General features: G+C 41.2%; 2 protein-coding genes across 6 annotated transcripts in view; one reads left to right on the top strand and one right to left on the bottom strand.

Annotated features, from left to right (window-relative positions):
- Nucleotides 1-7,974, bottom strand: part of Purg (purine rich element binding protein G) — a 32,187-nt gene extending 24,213 nt beyond the window's left edge. For 2 of the 3 annotated variants that reach the window (XM_076553538.1, XM_076553537.1), the window contains exons 1-2: nucleotides 7,885-7,974; nucleotides 6,698-7,585 (exon numbers count right to left, since the gene is read on the bottom strand). In XM_076553538.1, the coding sequence (XP_076409653.1) occupies nucleotides 6,698-7,579 (882 nt within the window). In that variant the 5' untranslated portion in view covers nucleotides 7,580-7,585; nucleotides 7,885-7,974. Of the gene's footprint in view, nucleotides 1-2,382; nucleotides 7,586-7,884 lie in introns of those variants that run through there. The other variant, XM_076553536.1, reaches the window with a different exon arrangement.
- A 419-nt stretch (nucleotides 7,975-8,393) lies between these two features.
- The window catches only part of Wrn (WRN RecQ like helicase), a 118,106-nt gene continuing 102,684 nt past the window's right edge, over nucleotides 8,394-23,815 (top strand). For 2 of the 3 annotated variants that reach the window (XM_015992785.3, XM_015992787.3), the window contains exons 1-2: nucleotides 8,394-8,653; nucleotides 10,455-10,525. The gene's annotated coding sequence lies outside the window, so the exon portion shown is untranslated. The remainder of the gene's footprint in view (nucleotides 8,654-10,454; nucleotides 10,526-23,815) is intronic. The other variant, XM_076553533.1, reaches the window with a different exon arrangement.

Consider the following 23,815-nt stretch of genomic DNA (forward strand, 5'->3'; position numbering starts at 1 on the left):
AAAACACCAATGCACATAAAATAAAAATAGGTATGGTATTAAAAAAAAAAAAAGAATCCCTCAATCCATGTTTAAGATACACGTTGAATTACGTTAGATCTTTTACCCTGGTTGCTTTCATTTATAACACTGAAGGGTTCAAGGGCAGAATATCCAATGTTTCAGGGTTTTTTTGGTTTTTCTTTTCTTGGAAGTCAACAATGCATACCTGGCGAACATGAGTTCTGTCCCCTTCCCCACCAGGGAACGTGGGAGAACTATTAAAGTAGTTTTGCTTACATTTTTCAGGAATAGTAATACTCGCCACTTTCTTGTTTGTCTAACCTTACTTTTTAACAGTTACATTTGCTATTCCATATTCTCCCAGCACATGACTTAGCTGTACTTGTAGCCTCTTCCTAAGTTACACTTTCCCCAAATCATCAGAGCCCCAGGATTTCTGACAGACTCTGGTCTATTAAAAAACAAGGAGGGAAAAAAGCCCCACTTTTTCAGGGTTGGGAAGGTAGCTCAGTGGCAGAATGCTTGCTCAGCACTGGCATGGTCCTCAGTTCCCCAGTCCCATCACACCCACACCCACACTCACACACATCCACACACACACCCCAAAACAAATTCAAGAAACAAACAAAAGAACTAGTGCTTTAAATGATTAGGAACAGTGCTGTTTCTTTGTGTAGACTTGGATTTGAAGAGCAGTTAAATAAACTTTATACTTTTTTTTATCATACAGATAAAATTTCATGTTAATAAATCAAGCGATTTCAACAAAGTCATAACATAAACTCACTGCTCTTTACTCTTAATGGCAGGGTCTTTGGATGAAAAAACAGTGGCACGGTTTGTCAAAATCGAAAGCTATAATTTCTTAAAGCTTTTAAATATCAGTGCTTTCCACCAGAGAACATAGTTAACCTCATCCACCACTTGGCTATATTATTTAATATCCAGATCCCCCCGAACTAATGTGTTACTTCAGGAGAAAATAGCAATATGTTTTGAGAGAGGCAAAAATAGGGTGATATGGAAGGTGAGCTGGTTAGGTATGAGGAAGGAAGGGGACTAGAAGGTGAAACTGCATATCTGTACACCTAAAAATGAACACAGACGTTTATAATCTAAGTCGATACCAATGGACTTACACACTATTTTCTTGATGTCTTTTCTGTATAACATAAAACCTAAATGATGTGCTAACCAAATAAAACATGACATTTCGTAAAAAGGAAAAAATTCCTTAAGTGCCAGCCCTAAAGTTGATACTGACAGGAAGGTGCATATGCTTACGCATTTAAAAAGAATATCTGTATATACATGTTTGCACAAGAGAGTGACTCCCAGAGGAAACACAAGAAACTGATAAGACTAGCTGCTACTTTTCACAGTTTACTGTAGCATGATTTTGGAGACAGGGTTTCATGGAGCTCAGGCTGTCCTCTAAACCTGCTACAGAGTCGAGGATGACCTTGAACTCTGTTTCTCCTGCCTCTGTCTCGCCAGCATTGGTGTTACATGTGGTGTGGCAATCAAACCCAGGGCTTTCTGCAAACATTCCATCAACTGAATTACAACCTTAGTCCCATAAACCTGGTATTATATGAATGTTTTTCCCTATTAAAAAATGCTAAAACTTCCTATTAAATTTAAATGATTGAAAAAATGTCCTATCATATTAAGAACAAAGAATGAGTTTTTCATTAGTCAAGAAAATAGTAAAAATTTCCCATAAAATCTACCTAGGCATATTTGACCACACTTCCTTTATGCTAGGCTTACTGTGATCTAAAAACCCAATTTTCACACAGTATTGACTTGGGAAAGACATCTTTCCTGTACTCCAGTGCTATAGTACTGCAGACTATAGACTGTCTCAAGGTATGCTAAGTCTGTATTCATTTCCTTCGATGAGCTAGCCATTAGCTACAATTTCTCTATGGAAGTCAAGAAATCCTTAAGGAAATTTCAGAAAGATTGTAATGAATCTTATCTGGCAATGACAGATCTTTAATCTGTACCATTCTGGAGGCACAGAACCAACGTTAACTTCTTTTGACAAAACATCTTGGTGAAGATGTTTAGTGTTTGGGTAAAGACAGATTTCAGACTAGGTGGTGACTCACCAAAGCCCTTACCTAATGTTTGGAAGAGGATTTTATGGTTTCAGTGAAAGACACTTGGAAGGAAGCAAGAAAAAAAATGTACATAAAAATCTCATTTTTTTCAGACAACCAATTAAAATTCAAATTAAGCCTCATTCACTTAAATATTAAATAAACTATAAAACAAATGTAAAGGAATGACAATAAATACATCAGTTTTCAATGGTAGCTGCTGATTAAAAATGACTATCTGAGAGTATATTCCAATTTCATCCTCTTCAAATTGTGCAGCTCAGATAAATGTTTATTTTACTGAAAATATTTGCAAAATTACAATATAAATACATGATTATATTAAGATAGGATGACTATATATAATGTTTCTTATCTATAGATATAAAATGAATGCAATAAATATAGCACACTCTTGATGAATTGTTAGTACACAGTGTTTCTCAGTAAAGTACATACAACCTATTATTAAGCAACAGTTATCTAGTTTTCAAATATACATCTTCAAATGTGTTCAGGGTAGAAGGATACACCAAATCCCCCAGTCCCCTTGTGAGTTGGTGAAGGTTAATACTTTTGCAGATTTTGAAATATCCTATTTACTTTAGCAACTTATAAAGCTCTTTATATTCCTTACTTGAAACTTTATTTCTTTAGTCTGGTGATTTTTTTTTTTTTTAAAAAACAAAAGCTAAACATACTTTTAATTCTAGTGCTACAGCATGTACTGCCTTTTCATTAGCAACTTAAACACATTTTAACAATGAAACAGAATTATTAAAAAAAGTTATCTGGCCAGATTCCCCAATTGAATTTTTAAGAGTATTATGGGAAGTCTCAAGTAGATATAGTCTGAACTGCAAAGCTAATCTGGATTAGGAATAGTTTTATATTATTCTAGTCCTTAATACAAATATGAAATCTACCTTAAAATGCCTCGTTAAATGAACCCAGAATTGTTTTAAACCCATCTTCTGTCCTTCTCCATTACATTGACTCAATGGAAACCTGTTACAAGAGTTCTAATACAAACATGTGCATGCAAGGATCACCCTACAGATTCTAACTACATAGTTACTGAAACACATCCTGCCTGTCAAGGGGCATAAATGTACATCTTCTATATACAAAAGGTAAAGTGCATTATTAAATTAGTGAACTGACAGATTGTCTGCCTGGACCATATAGCTTTCAAATAGACAAATGTGAAATTCTCCCATTAGAACCAATTATTTCAATAGGCTCTAAGTAGCTCTTCCACCCTGTCATTTAATTTTTTGGCCATGCTCTTTAGTGCAAATAAGCTTGTGTTTGACTCAAGTTTAAGGGACATGGCAGTTTGGGGCTTTAAGAAGGAAAATAATAAAATGTGGCAGAACTTGAATATCTTTATAATACATTGCATCTTTTGCATATAAGCGGCACATTAGTGCTGCTTTCAACTGCTAGGAGCACACTGCCAACTACTGAGGAACCCGTTTCCAGATTTTATACTATTAGCTTATATTTATTACAGTTTGAGTCTGTCCACATTATGCTCAAATACTATGTGCAAACATCATCAGTGTTTTAGCATTATACAGTAAACTAGTAATTTTGGTTACTAACTTCAATGCTCATTTTTTACTTCTAACATCCAGTTTCCTTAAGAGTTTAATGCCTTCAAGGCAAGGATCCTGTTATTTTGAAGAATACCATGTACACTTGCAGCTCCATTTATGTTACAAATGACAATAAATAAAATTTATATTGCACAGATAAAAATAGCTTATTTTATAAGATACATGGCAATACACATCCTAAATCCAGATGTTTGAACTGGATCACACTTAATTATGGCTAATGAACTCTTGGGAATTTTTTAGGTATCAAAAAAATCATATCATACCATTTTTCAATGAATATATTAACTATGTAAAGGCAAACAAAGGATTGGTAAAAGTCTTAGTGATTCTAGAGTGTGTTCAATTGCCAGTATATATGTATCTACCCAATCTGTAGTTTTGAGGTGGCAAGAACTTTGAAGTATACATACAAGGTAGAAAATCTGGCTATTTAACTAGTTCTTTACTTAAATAATTAATGTGAAATGAAGCTAATAATATGTATATACAGTGAATTAAATATATTTATCTTCATGTCTGACACAGTACCACGTGTATATATGCACGTATGTATATACACACTCAAACCTCATCAGACTAAAAACCAAAAAGAAATCAGTGAGTCCTAATGGATATAAATATTTTAAAAAGGAAGATAAGATTTTCAGAAAGAGCATACACTCACAGCAATAGTGATAGGAACAATTGAATAATGGAATATTCACAGCTCCAGTTCGCCGAAATCTGACAGGTTGATTATTATTAATAGGCACTATGATGGGCAGCAATAACAATCAGTAGTACAGTAATTCAAGTGCACACCACTCCTTCATATACCCAAAACTACTTTTTAGCAAGCCTACATAGTTACGTTATTTTACAGTTAGGACTGCGGAAGAATCCTTGCTACTTTTATAGTCTCGACACCCACCATGTGCTATGAACTTTAGTACTAACATTATCTTCTAACCTTCAGTTGGTCCATAGTGATCCAGACGGTTCACAATGACAATGAACTGGGTGAGATTCCATCATAGTACTTCGAGAAACGTGTAATAAAATCTGCAACCAACACCAGCCTATATGCCTGGGTTACTAGCTGCTTGTTCTTAAGTAACATAAACCAATGAAATCCATTTTCTTAATTCATTCCATAGTTTCTTTAGTGACCTAAGTGTAATGTGTTTGGGAAAAAGTTCTGGAGGGAAAACTGTTACAAATGAGTTCTGAATTGCTTACAGTATGTCAGAGAAGAGCCACATTCTGACCTCAATCCTTGCAGCCAGCCCTCACCCATGAGAACTGTATCTGGGGAGTTGAGATCAGTGTCTGCCTCTTGAACATGACTATATGGACTGACTGTGGGGCAGTAACTGATCCCAGGACAAAACACAATTTCATTTAGAAGACAGTGTATCCCAACAGATGAAAATTCAGTCAGCTAATAAGGGGTGTTGGTACAGGTGTATTCTACACCCACTTTTTAAAAAATTGCTTGAGTATTTAAAAGCTCAGGTGGCCCTTTCTGGAAAAGTGATTTTTAATACAGGCAAATGGATACGTCTTGGATAGAGTAAACCTCTTTAAGAATTGTTAAGGAGCACCTTGGAAATTGCCTGAATTTTCCTTTGAAATGTTTATAATCAATCTTGTTTCCAAATATTGTATTTCCCAGACTGCAATTTTGTATTCTAAATGTTTTGGTTTTTTTTCTTCTGAGAAAAAAAAAAAGGTTTTTTTCTTCTGGAGTTAAAGTATCTGTATCAATATCAGGTTTATATTGGAAGTTTGACATGGTTTTAGGGGCAGCAAATGCTAACGTGCTACTAAAATGTATTAGTAGATGTATTTTTACATCAGTCAACTGGTGCGCCAGCCCTATGAAGCACATGAAAGGGGAGGCGTAAAATACAACACTTTGAAAGTCCATGACAGATTTTGAGGAAAAACGATTGCAAATTACCACAAAAGGCTAAAACATCAAAATCTCCATAGCAAAGCCACTGGGTGAAGCCTCCCTCTCAACAGTGACATTAACGTAATCCCCAAAACTTTGGAAAGTCAGTAAAATATGTACTATAGGAAACAGAGAGTAATCAATTAAAATTCTTCCATGGCTTTGATACGGCAACAAAAACTGTAGGGTTACCACAAAATTTGAAATTATAGAACACTATATATAGTAACTGTTAGGAATACGATACTGTATTTTTAAAAGGTTTAATTATCTAACAATATCTGCTCTTTTAGAGTGGTACTAGTTAATATTCGGTTACCCAATGAACAATATATTCCTACTTGTACTTTCATAAAGGAATATACTATATTTGAGGTCAATTTCTATTTCTGTGGTAACTGTCCTACAGGTCAACTTGGCAACTTTTAATGGAGTATAAATGGGACTTTCTTTGGGGGGAGGATTTGTTAAAACAGAAATTCATACTTTTCATATTAAGTAGATGCATCATTTTCAGGATTATGTCATAGTGCAATGTAAATCTTAAGTTAGGGTGTTTAAAAGGTCAGAATGTCACACTTTGTGCTGATCTGCATACTTCAATCGTCTGGAGCAGCTGAAGCAGCTAAACTATTTAGCTCTGGGGAGGTTAGAATTCCCATGAGAATTCTAGTGATCTATGCATAACATAACGTGAGAATCAGACTTCTTGAAGTATAAACTATTAGAGGTATTACTAATAACAAAGGGCCCAAAAGAGGAAAAACTTCTTCAAATGATTATGGATCAGTACTTTTAGCCAATTAATGATTTTTAAATTTTGCCTGATGGAGTTCAATTTCCTGCTAGTCGAGGCATTCTTGTTCTTCACCACTGGCCCTTCTGCCATCCATTCTCTTTTCTTTATGGCTGTTGCAAATTTTCCTCATCTCTTCTTCATACTTGATAAAATTCTCCCCAAACCTTGTCCAAGCTTTGAATGGAACAGTAATAGTATTACGGTAAGGTGGCCTCACCTCACTTACCTTCAGGAAAATTCCATATTTATTAGAGCCCACATCAAAGTAGAACCTTTTATTGTCCACTCTGAAAGAGGTCCCCTCTGGGAGTTCAAGTGGCTCGTCGTCGTCTCCACATCTTCGCTCTTCGATGTCTCCTTCGCCATAGTCTTCAATCAGCTGAACCAAGGCATCACGAAATTCAATCATTCCTTGTGCTGGGAGGACGATAGTCTGTTCCTGGCCCAAACTGTGGCCAAAATAACCTATCATGCCAGTGCCCCGCATCATGGTCTGTCTAATCCTTAGGAAGCGACCTCGCTGGTTCTCCTTCAGGTCTAGGTAGTATTTCCTATTGTCCCGCTCTATATAGTCTGTTTTGAGGACACTGTGAGGATGCTCTTCGGACCCCACCGACACTGGTGAAGAGGGCGCAGGGTGCTTCTGCCGCCTCCTGGAGACTTGCTCTTTGCTCTGGCCATGCTCTTGCCTGTGGCCTTTCAGGCCCAGGTGGGCATAGTGTTCGATGAAATCGCCTAGACAGTCCTTCAGCTCTGCTGCCACCGACAGGGAGAGGGTCAGTTTACTCTTTCTGATATTGTCCTGCCGGCCTCTCCCTATCCAGACTTCAGCTATCTTTAGGAAGCGGCCCCGGGAGCTTTGCTTCACGTCTAGGTAAAACCTCTTTTTCTGGATGTCCACTCGCTTGGAGGCCAGCTCCTGGATTTCGGATGCGCCCCCAGCCTGATTAGGGGTGGCTGACGCGGAGTAGTGGGGGTAGTGAGAGTGCTGGGCCTGGGGATAGAGTCTACTCTTGCTTAGGCCAGAGCCCCCCACATTCTTGCCTCCGCGGCCACGGCCGCCGCCGCCGCCGCCACCGCCGCCTCCCCTTCGCCTGGCTCTTTCCATCTTCAGCTGCAAGTGACAAACAGACACACGGGGTGGGATGGGGGAGGGGGGGTTGAGAACAATCGCAGACGCCCCTGGGTCCGCACTGCTCCCCCGCCGCCGCCGCCGCCGCCCGGAACCCCCACTCCAGCCCGGCTCTCGCGCTCCGGCCTCGGCCGGCTCCGCACCGCGCGCACGCAGCATCCCCCCCGGCCGCCCCGGGGGCCTCCCGTTCCGATTCCCCGCATGCCGCCGCCGGCCGCCCAGCTCCGGCTCGGCAGCCCCCCGGAGGGAGGGGGGGGTCCCCCCAGCCAGTCGACACTCACATCATCTCCGTCACCGCCACCGATGCCCTTCACGACCACCACCGCCGCCGCCGCCAGCTCTCGGCCCCTCCGCCGCAGCCGCCGCCCCCCCGCCTCCTTCCCCGCCGCCGCCGCCGCCGCGCGCTCTGCCCCCCGCCGGAGCAGCGGGGCAGGGGCATCGCCTGCGGCGCCCACCGCCGCCGCCGCCGCCGCCGCCGCCGCCGCGCCTCCTGCGGCCGCTGCCTGGATTCGGGCACCGGCCCCGACGCCGCGGGGAGGGCGGGCGGGAGGCGGGGAGCTGCCGGCGGCGGGGCCGGGCTGCGGACCCCGCCTCCCCAGCCGCGCTAGCGGAAAGAGGGGGGCTCGGGCTCAGCCTCTGGGCGCGCCCTGACGGCAGCCAACGCGCGGGGACCCGGGCGTGCGTGAGAGCCGGCTGGAGAGGTGGCGGGAGCCTCTGACTTCCCGCGGCTCGCCCGCACCTGTTTCGAGACTACATTTCCCGGCGTGCCCGGCGGCCGTGGGCTCGGAGCATGCGCGCTGCGCCGGCCTACCGGGATGGCTGCGGTGGGAGGGCGGCGGGGCTGGGGGAAGTTGGGCGGGGCCGCGGGCAGAGTGCAGGGGAGGGCAGTCCCCAGAGCAGGAGTGCACCGGGGCGCCTGCCGGCATAAAGTTAGTGTATGTGGGGGGCCTCGCCCCGGTGCCCGGGTTGTGGGCTTTGGTCCTCAGCCCTCCCTCCGTAAGTCATCCTGCTGAAGGAGGAGACCCGTTGATCTAGCTGGCTGTTCTCAGGGTAACGTGTCTTCCACGCTTTCGCTTCTCCTCTCTGCGGACCCTGGGCTAGGCTTTGCATCTTGCACCCTTGGGGCCCCCTGGCCCGCTGGACAGACCCTTGGGGTTGTGTTGGGGGGAGATTCCTAGAAACGGAACCTGCCTCCTTTCTCCTTCTGATTCCCCGGGAAAGGGGCCTCGGAGCCACAGGCCTTCTCTGATCCCGCCAGTTAATGGACTTTCCGGCCCCTTCCGCCTGCAGCTGCGGTTTCTTAAGCCCCGAGAGTCCGACTTTCAGAGGAGGGCTGATGCTGACATAACTAAGTCACGGGGAGCAACCGGCTTTCCACGCTTGGGCAAATTGTATTGGATCTCTTAAGTTCAAGCCATTGTTCTTAATGGGCTTTTTGTCTTGTTCAATATGACCCGTTCTCCGATAGACGTAATGTGTAAAATACCTGGAGAGCAATAAAATCTTTAGGATGCTAATTCAGAGTCCCCACATTATAATAAGTTAGGCTTTATTTTTCTTTGGTTTTGTCGAGACAGGGTTTCTCTTTTTGTAGTCCCTCATACTTTTAGCCCAGGCTGTCCTCGAACTCAAGATAGTCTTGCCTACTCTGCGATGCCATCCTGACCTTGTGTTAGAGACTGTATGTATGCAAAGCCTGGGGTGGATAGGGCAGTTGAGTACTTGATGTCATTGAATACTAGTCTTTCTCTCCTTTCTCCTCTTGCCCTGAGGATGGAATCCTGGACTACTCACCTCCTTGTGACATCTGTCTGCTGCAGAATGACATCCCAGTTCTGTGTGAATTACGCATATAATTGTTGAGCTCTGCTCAAGGCATTAGAGATAACAGGATAATCAATCAGGGAGGAAAACCTATCCTTTTAGAGCTTATATTTTAGTGGTAAGAGACGCGCAAAATGCCACGTGTAGTATGTCAAAGTAAAAACGAAAGGAAGAGGAGTGAAGGCCAGTGGGAGCTGGGAGCTACAGTTTTCCAACAGGTCCTCACTGTGAAGGAAGTGAGAGGTTACCTTGTGGGCATTCCAGGGAAAAAGAAAGTGCAATAGCCTGAATTAGGCTTCTCATAGTTAAGAGCAACCTGGAAGGGCCATTAAAGGCAGAGAAAATGAGGCAGCTAGTGGAGACCAGAGAGTCTGTGCAGGATTTGTTGACTGTTTTGGAAATTTGGTGCACCATCCTCAAGAGTTGGAAAGCTATTGGAGACTGGTCAGAGAAACAACTTTATTAGAATAATCCTTATCCCACCACTCAGGAAGGCAGAGGCAGGCAGATCTCTGTGAGTTCAAGGCCAGCCTGGTCTACAGAGTGAGTTCCAGGACAGGCACCAAAACTACACAGAAAAACCCTATTTCAAGAAACCAAAAAAACAAAACAAAACAAAACAAAAAACAAAACTTAAAAATTGTAATATACACACATATGAATAATATAATTTGCCATCTTAATAATTTTAAGTACATTCAGTGATACTATATCTTCATGTGCAAATATCATCACTATCTACTTCTAAAATATATTTTTCATTGTTGTTGCTTTGGGTTCTTGTTTGTCTTTGGATGCTGGACATTGCTCATGCTACATATCTTTTACTGAGCCACACCCTAGCCCTATTTCCAGAACTTTCTCTTCATCCTAAGGAGGAACTCTGTAACCATGGAGCAATAACTTCATGGCTTCCTCTTCCCAGGCCCCCAGAAATTTGTGATAGATCTTTTCTCTTATGAATCCACCCATTTCAGATATTTCATGTAAATAGAACCATACATATTTGTCCTTTCATTTCTGACAGACGAGGCTCAGTGTGCTGCCAAGGTCCATCCATGCCGGGGTGTTTAGCGGAGCTGAGTCCCCGTTTTGAGGGTGAGTTACATTTCATCGTGTATGTGTACCACATTTTGCTTATCCTTTAAACTATTGATAGATAGGTTGTTTCCGCCTCTTTGTTGTGAATTCTGATGCTCTGAATGTTGTGTGCATATCTGTGTCCCTGTTTTAATTTTTTTGGCATATGTCTGTATATGGGAATGGACTTTCTGGAGTACATGATAAGCTTTTTAAGTAACTGCTGAACTTTCCCACAATGGTAATGCACAGGTGTCTCAATTTCCCCACATCCTTGTCAAAACTTATTCCCCTACTTTTTATTCTCATTGTAGTCCTCTTAGAGGGCTATGTGGGGTAGTATCTTATTTCTGTTTTGATTTGTATTTCTTCAATGACTAATGTCATTGAGTGGCTTTTCATGCATTTAGTGGATACTAGTCTTTGACAGAGTATGTGTTATAGTCCTTTGCTCATTTTCAAAATTGAGTTTTTTAAATTGTGGAGTTATAGGAGCTCTTCATCATATTACATATAATGACAGTTTCATATTGATATATATAATTTGCAAATAACTTTATCATATTTTGTGCTTTTTTTTTTTTACTTTGGGGGGGATTTTGAGATAGGGTCTTGGTATGTAGCCAGGCTGTCCATGAATTCAAGATTCCCCCTGCCTCTGTTTACCAATGCTGGACACTTCTTTACTTTTTCATTATGTTAATTCCCAAAGTTTTCAATTTTGATATGTTCAAGTTCTTTATATATTTGTACCCTTGTTATTATATCTAAGTAATTTATTACCACTTCCAAAGTCATGATTTTTTTCATTCATATTCTTTTCTAATTTTATTTTATTTTTAGGTCTAGCTCTTTTATTTGAATTTGTATTTAATTTGAGTTAAGGGTTCAACTTCACCCTTTTACATGTGGAAATGTAGCTTACAAGTGAACAAGTTTTGTTTTTGTTTTTAAACCTGCTTGGTTAAATTTATTTCTAGGTATTTTATTAATTTAAATGCTGTTGGAAATGGTATTGCTTTCTTTCTTTTACATTATTCATTTTGATATAGGAAAACAGCAGATATTTGTGTGTTAATCTTGAATTCTTCAACTCTGTTGATTTTTTTTTTTTTTTTTTTTTGGTTAGGTTTAGTAGCTTTCTTGTCAGTTCCTAGGGTTTTTATGTATAGGATTGTGCTATCTGTTAAGATAGAAAAGGTTTACTTTTCTAGTTTAGATGCTGTATTAGTCATGGTTATCTAGATCAGTGGTTCTCAACCTTCCTAATACTGCGACCCCTTAATACAGTTCCTCATGTTGTGATGACCCCAACCATAAAATTATTTTCGTTGCTACTTCATAGCTGTAATTTTGCTACTGTTATGAATTATAACGTAAATATCTCATATGCATATGGTTTTAGGTGACCCCCGAGAAAGGGGCATTTGATCCCTGAGGGGGGTCATGACCCACAGGTTGAGAACCACTGATGAAGAGCTTGTTGCGATTGGAAACAAGGTCGTCACCTGAGGGTGAAGATGGGGAAGGAGGTTTACGGAGAGGGAAATGTTATGAAATTGTTATCATAGGGAGGGACGGTAGTAAATAGGTAAAGGGAAAACTGCAGATTGCCAGGAAGTACAGATGATTCCCTTCGAGTCAGACGTTTAAAGGGAAGACCAGTCAATTTGAGTGTTTTTTTTTTTTTTTTTCCTAACTAATTCAGCAGCATCTGTGTAGGCAAAGGGGATGGAAGAAACTTCCTTTCATTTAGTTAGGGTTAGTTTTGTAGGAGAGAGTAGAACCAAGAAGGGCGCTGAAGCCAACCAAGGGAGTGTGCAAGGGAGCAGTTAAAGCTTTGGAATTCCAGCTGGTCACCAAGACGTGTAGACGAGAGTGACGCCCTCCTGCCTGCTCTCAGCGCTCAGGAAGGTTGAAACGGAGGTACACGTGAGGTCAGCCTGGACAACATAGTGAGAGCCAGGCTGACCTGGGTTGCAGAGTGAGATGCTCTCTCCAAAAATAAAATTACAATTAAAAAAATTAAAAACAAAGTAGAAACTACCCAGGGGTTGAGGACTGTGAAAACCACTGGATTACAGATGATGGGGGCGGGGAACCAAAAGATTCTTGGAGTTGAATTTCTTAGGGGAGATAAGCTTGAAGGGTAGGACTGTTGGTTACAGAATGGTGGCGCACCCCTTTAATCGCAGCACTCGGGAGGCAGAAGCAGGCCGATCTCTGAGAGTTCGAGGCCAGCCTGGTCTACAGAGTGAGTTCTAGGACAGCCAGGGCTACACAAAGAAACCCTTTCTGGAAAAACCAAGAAACAAATAAATGACAAACTAACCAACCAGAATGGGATATGTAGAACTTAGATTGTGGGGTAATTCATTTCCTCTTAATGACAAGAATTGGAGGACAGGTAGTGAAAAATGGAAGACAGTGTCTCCCTTGGATGTTTTACAACACAGGTTGTGGATGAGGGAGGAGCCAGGAGAAAGGGTAGACTGGAGATAAAAATGGCTGTGATAATGATGGTGATAGCCAATAATCCCAGATATATTGTCAGGAAAGCTACTGTGACCTAGTATTTTCCTATCTAGAAATTTATCCTATGGAAGTAATTGTTAAAGAAACCCATATGCCCAAGGAAGTTCACTGAAGTTTATCTGTAGTGAAAATATTGGGTAACCTGTCTTTAGAGAAGAGCAGAGTCATGGTAGCTAAAGAAAAGAACTTTAGACAGACTTTAAGAAATTAGATCAAGACTTGTGATTAGGGCTGGACATGCAGTTCAGTGGTAGAGCATGTGTCTAGCGTGCAGAAAGCCATAGGTTTGATAACTAGTTCAATATAAAAAAAGATGGCTACCAGGTATTTATTAAATATTCTTACTGACAAGAATATTTTCAGTGGAAAAACCAGAGTCAAATTGACTTCAGCCACAGCCAGTTATTTGTTGGCCTCTTATAAGCTGCTTCCTGAAGCAGGGTGGCCTCCAAACATTTGGGCTTTGACTATCTTTCTGACCATGCTTTATTGCCTACTATGAAGCCATTTTCATGGTGGGCACCTCTATGGTTGAAAGATTGGCTTGCGTCAATCTTGAATATACAGTTCTTCATTCACATCTAGCCAAAAGTAAATTGTCCTTCTTCTTAGCGTGGAAGTAGAATCCTAAGTATTGCTGCTGTTGGACTCCCTTGGAACTAGTGATTATAGCCAGAGGACAGTGGACCAGAGAACTGAGACCTGGGTTATGTTTATTATCCCTGAACAATTGTCATGAGTAATTCCTGCTGGTCTTAATTAGGCTTTACTTTGGTACTGCTGATGAGATTAGTTCTAGGCAGAAAGTTTTAGTGCTAGTGCATTTAGGTTAGGAAAGGCTAAATTTTGGAGAGTAGAGTGTTTTTAAAATGTATTGTACACGGTGGGCCTGTTACCCTCTTTCTTAGTATGTACCCATGCATATATTTACTTTTTGTGGTGGTGGAGATTGAATCCAGGCAGTCTGTCACTCACAGAGTGATGTCACTAGCCCCCAAGGGTTGAGATAACCAGTCTCCTTTTCCTCCTTTCTTTCTTTTTACCTTTTATTTACTTTAAGAAAAGATTAAACTTTTTTGATACATTTGTTCTTGGGATGCCAATTTGAAAAGGTACGAAGCAGTACTTACTATTTATTTTCAGATTTATATCATGGCTGGCTTGCATGAAAGATGTAGATGGGGTGGGAGAAGGAAAGAGAAGACGAATGAGAAAATATCCTGCTTGATAAGAAACAAGTTATAGAGTGTTGAAGCAGGTTCACATACCTGACGCTCAGTCTCATTCTGTCCCCTGTAAGGTCACCTGGTGACTGGTACAGATTCTCCTAGGTGCTTTGCCTTTGTGTCTATAGCCAGACTGCTGTGTCTGTGGGTTCCATATTTGCATATTTTACTGACTATGTCAACTGGAGCTTTTGGAGGTGAAACGTTTTGATATCTCCTATAGTACACCTTTTAAAACAGTGGGGCCAGTTCTTGCAGTCCTGCAAATTATCTATCTTTAAATTCAACTCGTAAAAATTTGTCAATGCTGGTATATCAAAATTATTATCATAGCCAGTTTTGTTGGCCTCATTTATTGAAAAACTTGTTCTTTCTCAAAGATTAGAGACGCCTCCCAAGTTTCAATATTTTCCCTGCCTGGAGCTGACCATGTCTTCCTTGTGCATTCATTCTCTGATGGGCGCTCATGTTATTCCCATTTGGCCATTGTGAAGAATGCTGTGAACATGGGAACGGGTGTATCTCTAGGGTGCCGATTTCATTTCATTTCTGGTGTATCCAGCATGGAGACTGTGGGATGATATGGCTCATTTATTTATGTATTTATTATTTCAGTACCAGACAAGTCTCTACCACTAAGCTTATTCTTTTTATGAGAGGATGCCCTGTTTCTCCAATGCCACTTACTGAATTCACTGTTGGGCTTTTCTTACCAGTCTGGCAGTGCTGAATTTCAGCCCATTGCAGAGCTTTGTATCCTAATGTTAAACATCAGTCTCATTTAGTTATCATTTTCTGAAATTGCAGCTGAATTATTTTGTTTCTTAGTTTTGTTGTTGTTGCTGTTGTTGAAAGTTTTGAACTGTTTTTCCAGTGCTGGGGTCGTAGCCTAGGGCTTTGTGCATACTCGGCAGGTGCTCTGCCATAGAGCTTCATCTTCATCCCATGTTTTGAGATGAGGCCACTGTTTGAATGTAGCCCAGGCTGGCCTTGAACTCTTGATCCTTCTCCTTCTGTCTTATGAGTGCTGGGGTTACAGGCATCTTCCAGTACCCTCAGTAGAACTTTCTATTTTGAAGGTACAAAACTTACTACTCTATTATTTATGGTTGTTTGTTTATTCAAACAATTTATTTTTATTCAGCGTAAGAGATTAAAGAAAAGATCTGACAACACAGTTTTATTTTTAGTTGTATTTATAGATCAATTAGAATGCTATTATGGAAAGCTTCAGATAGACCTAGACCTAAATGGTAAGGAAGTGTATTTTTTATTTTTACTTGTTATTTTGTATGCATGTATGTATATGTTTGTGTGTGTGTGTGTGTGTGTTTGTGTGTGTGAAGACATGAAGTTGATGTTGGATATGTCCTCTGTAGGCAGAAGTCTCTTTCCTGCCTTCCTGTTTCCAAATAATTGACTCGGAGGTACTGTTATAAATGCTCAGCTAGTAGCTCAGGCTTATTACTAACTAGCCATTACACTTAAATTAACCGATAATTCTTATTATGTTTAGCCACATGGCTTGGTAACTTTTCTCAGTGCGGCATTCTCATCTTGCTTCCTCTGTGTCTGGCCGGCGACTCCTGACTCTGCCCTTCCTCTTCCCAGCATTCTTAGTTTGGTTACCCTGCCTATACTTCTAGCCTGGCTACTGGCCAATCAGCGTTTTATTAAACCAATTCGAGTGACAAATCTTTACAGTGTACAAGAGCATTATCCCACAGCAATGCTTGACCACTTTTCACCCTCTTTTGAGAGACAGGTCTCTCACTGTACCTCGTGCTCACTAATTCAGCTAGACTGACTAGATAGTACCCCAGCAGAGACTCCTGTCCCTGTCTCTCCTACAGCAGGTTTACAGATGGGTGCTCCCTATTTTTTTTATTTAATTTTTATGTGGGTGCTCATGCTTCTGCACAAGCACTTTACTGACTGAGGTATTGCCCCAGCCCCTTTGTTCTTTGGAGACAGGGTCCCACTTCGTATCCCAGGCTGCCTTGGCACTCACTATGTAGCCCAGGTTGGCCTTGACTAGTGACAACTATCCTGCCTCCCCAGTGTTCAGATTACAGGAGTGCACTGGCATGCTGGGCAGGAAATGTACTATTAAGATGCAACTTGAAGGCCAAAACAAGCCTGGGACTAATAAAAGCTCACCATCTCTGCTGCCTTCTGGCTTTTACCCCATGTCGGCTTCATTCATGGTAGCAAAGTGGTTGTGGAAGGTCTGAGCTTTACAGTCTCAATTAGAAGTCATCACGTTAGGTCATTTTCCTGAAAGAGCAAGGCTTTTATTCTTAGAGATAGCCTTAGCAATCTCAAAAATGGCTCTTGTGTCTGTTTGGACTTGAATAATGTATTTTGTTCTTAAACCAAATGCACGCGATGGCTTTGATCTTAGGCCTGAGTTTCTGAGTCACTGTGCAAAGGGGAATTTAGGCCAATTGGGCCACTATAGGAACTGGCTTAGTAGGTAACTGTACATTATCTGAATTAAATTTATTGGTGTGATAAAGAGAGTCTAGTGCAGAATGGATGCTGTCTAGGCAACCATGAGTGTCCACTTAAAAATGAGACCTATAAAATTTCATCTCAGGCTCTTTGAAGTAAGAGTAATAAATTTAAGAAGAAAAGTAGACACCTAAGCAAGTTTGAAATGGACTTACTTGAAAACTTTCTCTGCTGTTTCCCAGTTTATAATGATTGATTTTAGCTGAGTTGCTAAAGCCACTGGCAGAACAGAGGAAATTCATTAAAAATAATGAATTATTTAGTTGGACAGTGAAATTCAGTTCTAAAGCATTCCCCTGTGCCATGGATTCAGTTCAGGTCCAGTCACCTTCCTGGTTTATGGGCAGTGCAGCACCTTACCATCATGACACAGGAGAGAGAGCAGGAGGGGGAGGGGAGGGGAGGGGAGGGGGAGGGTCAGGAGAGGAAAGCAGAGGAGAGAGAGGAGGGGGGAGAGGGAGATGGAGGGAGGGGAGGGGGAGGTCAGGAGAGGAAAGCAGAGGAGAAAGAGGAGGGAGGAGAGGGAGATGGAGGGAGGGGAGGGGAGGGGAGAGGAGAGCAGGAAAGGAGAGAGAGGAGGGGGGAGAGGGAGATGGAGGGAGGGAAGGGGAGGGGAGAGCAGAGGAGAGAGAGGAGGGGGGAGAGGGAGATGGAGGGAGGGGAGGGGAGAGGAGAGCAGAGGAGAGAGAGGATGGAGAGAGGGAGATGGAGGGAGGGGAGGGGAGAGGAGAGCAGGAAAGGAGAGAGAGGAGGGGGGAGAGGGAGATGGAGGGAGGGAAGGGGAGGGGAGAGCAGAGGAGAGAGAGGAGGGGGGAGAGGGAGATGGAGGGAGGGGAGGGGAGAGGAGAGCAGAGGAGAGAGAGGATGGAGAGAGGGAGATGGAGGGAGGGGAGGGGAGAGGAGAGCAGGAAAGGAGAGAGGGGAGGGGGGAGAGGGAGATGGAGGGGGCGAGGGGAGAGGAGAGCAGGAAAGGAGAGAGAGCCTGTTCCCTTTGTCTTTGTTGCTAGCCTTGTGATTTCCTTGTCTTGCTTTGATTGATTTACATTTGCACCTTATTTTAGTTGGCCCTTATTAATACAAAACTGTGTCTCATATAATATTCGACAGGAACATTTATTAGAGACCTAAAAGAAATAGGTATCTCAGAAAGAAACCATCCTGTTCCTACTCAGAACTGCTTTGACTTACCATGGTTGAATGCTAATAGGTGGTTTTATTTAGGTTTTCTTTCCTTTTTTTCAATTTGGGCTGTTTGGAGGGAAATTAAGACTAGCAAAAATCTCTGATAGGTTAGTGAAAGTCTTAAGATCTATTTAATTAAGGAATCTAATGGGAACTTTGTTATAGATTTCTTAGTTACTCTGTTTTCCTCATTCCTGTCTCATTCCTATTTATATGTCTTTAAAATAATCTATAGGTTTGTATATGTGTACATCAATATACATACTAGTTGCTGTAAGTGTAGCCAATATATACAGTCTCATTTCCTGAAAATATGCAAATATGACAGATTAAAAGAAATCAAGGTCAGATTTTTTGTTTTCATTTTTTAAATCAGCATATAAATATAAATGTGCTAGCTACCATTATGACATCCTTAAATAAGAGGAGCTTTTGTGGTTCTCTTGCCTCCCATCTTTTCGGTCGCTCTTTCTGCCCTTCTTCCCTCCTCCCTCCAGTGTCTTCCTCCTTCATTCTCCATCCCCTTTGTCTTCTCTCCATCCCTCCTCATCGCCTACTGTTACTCTCCCGTGGTTTCCTTTTAGATCTTTAGATGTACTCACTTTTATACCTGTTTAGAGATGTACATGTGCAGTAATATTGGGGGCCCTAATAAACTAGCCTGGGGATCGGAGGACAGAGCCAGACACTAGATTAAACATAGAGGACAGACAGTGGTGGCACACACCCTTAATCCTATCACTGGGAGGCAGAGATCTGTCTGGATCTCCATGAGTTCAAGGCCATACTGGAAACATCCAGGCAGTGGTGGCACACACTTTTAATCCCAGTACTGGGAAGCACACACACCTTTAATCCCAGGAAGTGACATGGCTGGGCAGAGAAAGGTACATAAGGTGTGAGGAAACAGGAACTAAAGCAGTTCAGCAGAGATCCTTTCCTGTGAGGAGTTGGCTGTGGCTTGCTCTGTTTCTCTGATCTTTCAACTTTCACCCCAATATCTGGCTCTGTTTTTTTTTTTTTTAAATTAAAAGACCATCTAAGATTCGAACAACATACATGTGTATATTATAGGGTAGGATCTGTGTGTGAGGGAGAACGTGTGGCTTTTTTTCTTCTGAGTCTGTGTTATCTCACTCAGTATTCTATTTCCCAGGTCCATCTATTTTTCCTGCACATTTCATTTTGCCTCATTAAACTAAAAATGTAAAAAGTTGTTAAATTTAAAACACACATTTGTGTTTGTGCCTGCACATATGTGGAGACCAGGGTCAATGGCCTGGTCACCAAGCTCCAGGTCATCCTCCAGGAATACAGGGATCATTGTTCTTTTTTTGAAATGTGTGCCACAAAAACCCAGGTGGTTTTTGTTTGTTTGTTTGTTTTTTAATGTGAGTGCTGGTGGTATAAACTCTGATCTTCATATTTGCATGATAATCATTTCAGCTCCTGAAACCATTTTTATTGGAAGTTGCTTTGCAGTAAAAATAAGTTAATTGTGTTGGTGAAATCCAAATTGTCTAACCAGAATTAGGACCCATGATAGCCAAACTGAATTGCTGGAGCCTTTAAGTTGCTCTGGTTTATAAGTTTTCTGTGTTATGTTATTCTTTTACTTACCCAGTTTTATGAATCTACCAGTCATTGAAATTTCTTTTTTGTATTTCTTTCTGTATCCGTGAATAGTTGGATGAGAACATGAAAATGATTAGATCGTAGTTGGAAGCTTCCTAAATATAATTTGTGTGTAGTTACAGAGAAAAGAGAATAGATTCATATTAAAATTCAGTACTCTGACTCAGGACCAATGGGTAAAAGTGAAATATTGGGTAAATGAGTCTCCTCTACTTTGCCTTTCTTCTTCTTCCTCTCTAGTTAGAATGTCCCGCCTAACCTTATTCTGCCTCATCATTGGCCAAACAGCTTTATTTAGCAACCAATCAGAGCAGCATATTTTACAGCATACAGAAAGACATTCCCCCCATAAGTTAACTGTTGATGAAAAAAATATATTCTTTGTTTCTTTTGTCTGGGTTTGGTATCTCTGTCTGTATCCATATTCTGTTGTCTTTTTTTTACTAGCATATATTAATTGTGCATAATAGTAGGTTTCAATAGGACCTGTATTAGTTATATATTAATACATGTATTTCACACATGGTTTATAATGTGTTGTGGTCATATACCACTATTGCCTATTACTGTCACCCTTCCGCTGGTCTTCCTTGTCCCAAATAGTCCTTTCTATTTCATGTCACTCTTCTTCTCTTCTAGAATATGACAGAAACATATGATATTTGTCTTCTCTGAGCTTTACACCATGATGTCCTGTTCTATCCATTTTCCTTCAAATGTCATGATTTTGTTGTTTTTTTTTTGTGATTGAATTATACCCCATTATATGTATATTGGCCACTGTGCTAGTTAGTTTTTTGTTATTTATTTAGATAGAGGGTCTCACTTAATGTAACCCTTGGCTGGCCCAGAATCACTATGTAGGCCAGACTGGCTTTGAACTCGTAGAGATCTACCAGCTTCTGCCTCCCAAGTGCTGGAATTAAAGGTATATTCCACCACACCCTGCTTAAGATTTATTTGCATTTTATATGCCTGCCTGGTACCCAGACACATCAGAAGAGGATGCTGGATCTCCTGGAATTGGAGTTAGAGATGATTTTGAAGCTACCATATGGATGCTGAGAACTGAACCCAGGTCCTCAGCAAGAACAGCAAGTGATCTCAACGGCTGATCCATTCTTTGCTCCAGCTCTAAGTTTTTGTCATCTTGACACAAATTGTAATTACTTAGGAAGAGGGAACCTTAGTTGGAGGAACTGTTTCTATCAGATTTGTCTGTGGAACATTTTCTTGATTCATGATTGATGTGGGAAGGCTCAGTTCACTGGGTGGTGCCAACTCTGGTCAGGTGGTCCTCTGGTATATAAGAAAGCAGACTGAGCAAGTCAGAGGGAGCAAGGCAGTAGGCAACATTCCTCCACGGTCTCTCCTTGGGTTCCTGCTTTTAGGGTCCTGCCTTGGCTTCCCTTGATAATGGACTGTATCCTATAAGGCAAAGAAAAGAAACCCTTTCCCCTTTCAGGTTGCTTTGGTCAGTGTTTTATCCCAGCAACAGAGAAGCAAGCTAGGATCATCATATATTCTTTATCCATTTAGTTGTTTATAAATATCTATTATGATTCCATAATTTGGCTACTATGAATATTGTGATACATATAACTGTACAGTCTATTACATGTTGACTCTCATTCCTTCAGGTATGTTTTCAAGAGTGGTAGAACTACACTGTATATTAGTTCTATTTTTAGTTTTTTTGAGGAACCTCTATAGCATTTTCCATAGTAGCTGCACTAATTTACATTCTCCCTAATTTCAGTGACCTACTGTTCATTCAAAAATATTATTCAATATCCACATGCTTGTATAGTTTCTGTAGTTTGTTTTGCTATTCAGTTGTAGTTTTCTTCCATTATCTGAGTTATTTCAGTTGTTTTGTTATTTATTCATGCAAATTTGGGGTCTGTCTTAGGGTTTCTAGTACTGTGAAGAGACACCATGACCATGACAACTCTTATAAAGGAAAACATTTAATTGTGGTGACTCATTTACAGTTCAGAGGTTTAGTCTATCACTGTCATGGTGGGAAGCAAGGCAGGATGTAGGCAGACATGGTGCTAGAGAGGGGGCTGAGAGTTCTTACATCTTGACTCATAGGCAACAGGAAGTTGTCTGAGACACTGAATGTGGTTTGAGCATATATGAGACCCTAAAACCCACCTCTACAGTGACACACTTCCTCCAACAAGGCCACACCCACTCCAACAAAGCCATACCTCCTAATAGTGCCACTCCTTTTGAGGGTCATTTTCTTTCAAACCACCACAGAGTCTAAAATGTGATTTATTTTGAAGCTAGCTCCTTGGGCTATTGAAGAAAATGTGTATTCCTTAGCTGTTGGTTGAAATATCTATAGAAGTCTGTTCATTTGATCTGTGTTTCAGTTTCTCTGTTTGCTGATTTTTTGGTCTGAATTATCTGTCTATTGACAAGAGTTGGGTATTAAAGTTACCCAATTTGGATCTGGATCTACTTATCCCCATTATATCCTGTTGTGTGTGTGTGTGTGTGTGTGTGTGTGTGTGTGTGTGTGTGTGTGTGTGTGTATGTGTGTTTCATGTGACTTTGCATGTTGGTATGCCATATATATATATATATATATATATATATATATATATATATTCCTATCTTCTTGGTAGACGTCTTTCTATGTTACTATGTAGTGACCTTCTTTATGCCTTTTAATTTTGACTTGAAGTCTGCTTTGTCAGATGTGAACATAGCTGTTCCTGTTTGATTTTGGTTTCTGTTTGCTTAGAATATTGTTTCTCCATCCTTGCACTTATTTAAGTCTAGGCATATATTTGCTGGTGAGATGAGTTTCTTGCAGACAGAAAGCAGTTATATTCTACGCCCCCACCCCCAGTGTGGAAGATCAAATCCAGGACCTTGTGTATGCTTGGCAGGCACTCTTATTTACTGAGCTAAATTCCTTCATTGATTCTGTATGTTTTAATTAGAGAGCTAAGATTATTTGTGTTTAGAGTTATTATTGAAAGTAAATTTCTCCATTCTTCATTTTAGACACTTGTTTGTTTACTGGGTTAATAATGTTTTATTCTTCCCTAACTTTTATTTGTTTATTGGTATTTAATTATCTGAACTTGTGCTTGTATATATCTTTTTCTTCTTTTGTATGTTGTTGTATGTTGTATTCCTTATCTTTGCAATGCTGGTATAGTTACTTTAGTTTATGCATATTATTGAAGGTGTTTCCTCCCCCTTTATTTTATTTTATTTTTTTGGTTTTTCGAGACAGGGTTTGTCTGTGTAGCTTTGCGCCTTTCCTGGAACTCGCTTTGGAGACCAGGCTGGCCTCGAACTCACAGAGATCCGCCTACCTCTGCCGCCCGAGTGCTGGGATTAAAAGCGTGTACCACCACTGCCCGGCCCCCCCCCCCTTTATTTTAAAGAATGATTTTGATGGTTATTGTAATCTTATAGGGCTTGAAATATACCTATCCACAGAGCTCTCCTAGTCTTGGTTACTTGCTGCTTAAACTGAGTGGGTCCAGTCTGTGTCTGATTTGTTTGTTTCCATGTCTGCTTCTCTTGTTCTTTTCCACCCAGATATTATGGTATGGTGTCCTCTGGTTCTTTGACCAGCAATTACTCCAGTTTTAGGACCTAAGAGTATCTCATTCTTAAATAATAGGATGCTCCTGCCTCCTCAAGAGTCACTTGGCTGCAGAACTCTGAAGTATGGGGAGCAATGTAATGAATTTCTTCTTCAGCATTAGCCTACCCACAATGGTCTCTGTCATACCAAATCCCCTTGTTGGGCTTAAGGCTTGAGAGTACTGTGGGTTTTTTCTTGGTTAGGAATGCAATTCTTTTGTCACAAGGTGGCATTTCTTACTTGGTGGTTACATCTTTGGTTTCCCTGCCACCTGGTTTCCCAGGAAGCTCAGATTGGAGCTGTGGGCTGTTTCTACTTTTCTCTGCATGGCTTTTCTGTTTTTCCATGTTTTTTCTCTTTTCCTGACACCTCTCATGATTCCCAATGCTCCTCTTTATTCTCCCAAAACAGTCTGTCTTCTGTTGCCCTGACTCTTCACAAACAGTGTTACACAAAGATAGCAGCAATCTGCCTGGGACTTACCCACAGAATTTGCCTGGAATCCTGTACTCATAGACTCTCAGTCCTTCCAAGAGATCTCAGTGTACTACAGGAGATGAGTCAGGAGAACAGTAAAAGGCCATCACTATTCAGCAG

This window comes from Peromyscus maniculatus, chromosome 17 (genome assembly GCF_049852395.1).
Source record: "Peromyscus maniculatus bairdii isolate BWxNUB_F1_BW_parent chromosome 17, HU_Pman_BW_mat_3.1, whole genome shotgun sequence".
Classification (NCBI taxonomy): Eukaryota; Metazoa; Chordata; class Mammalia; order Rodentia; family Cricetidae; genus Peromyscus; species Peromyscus maniculatus.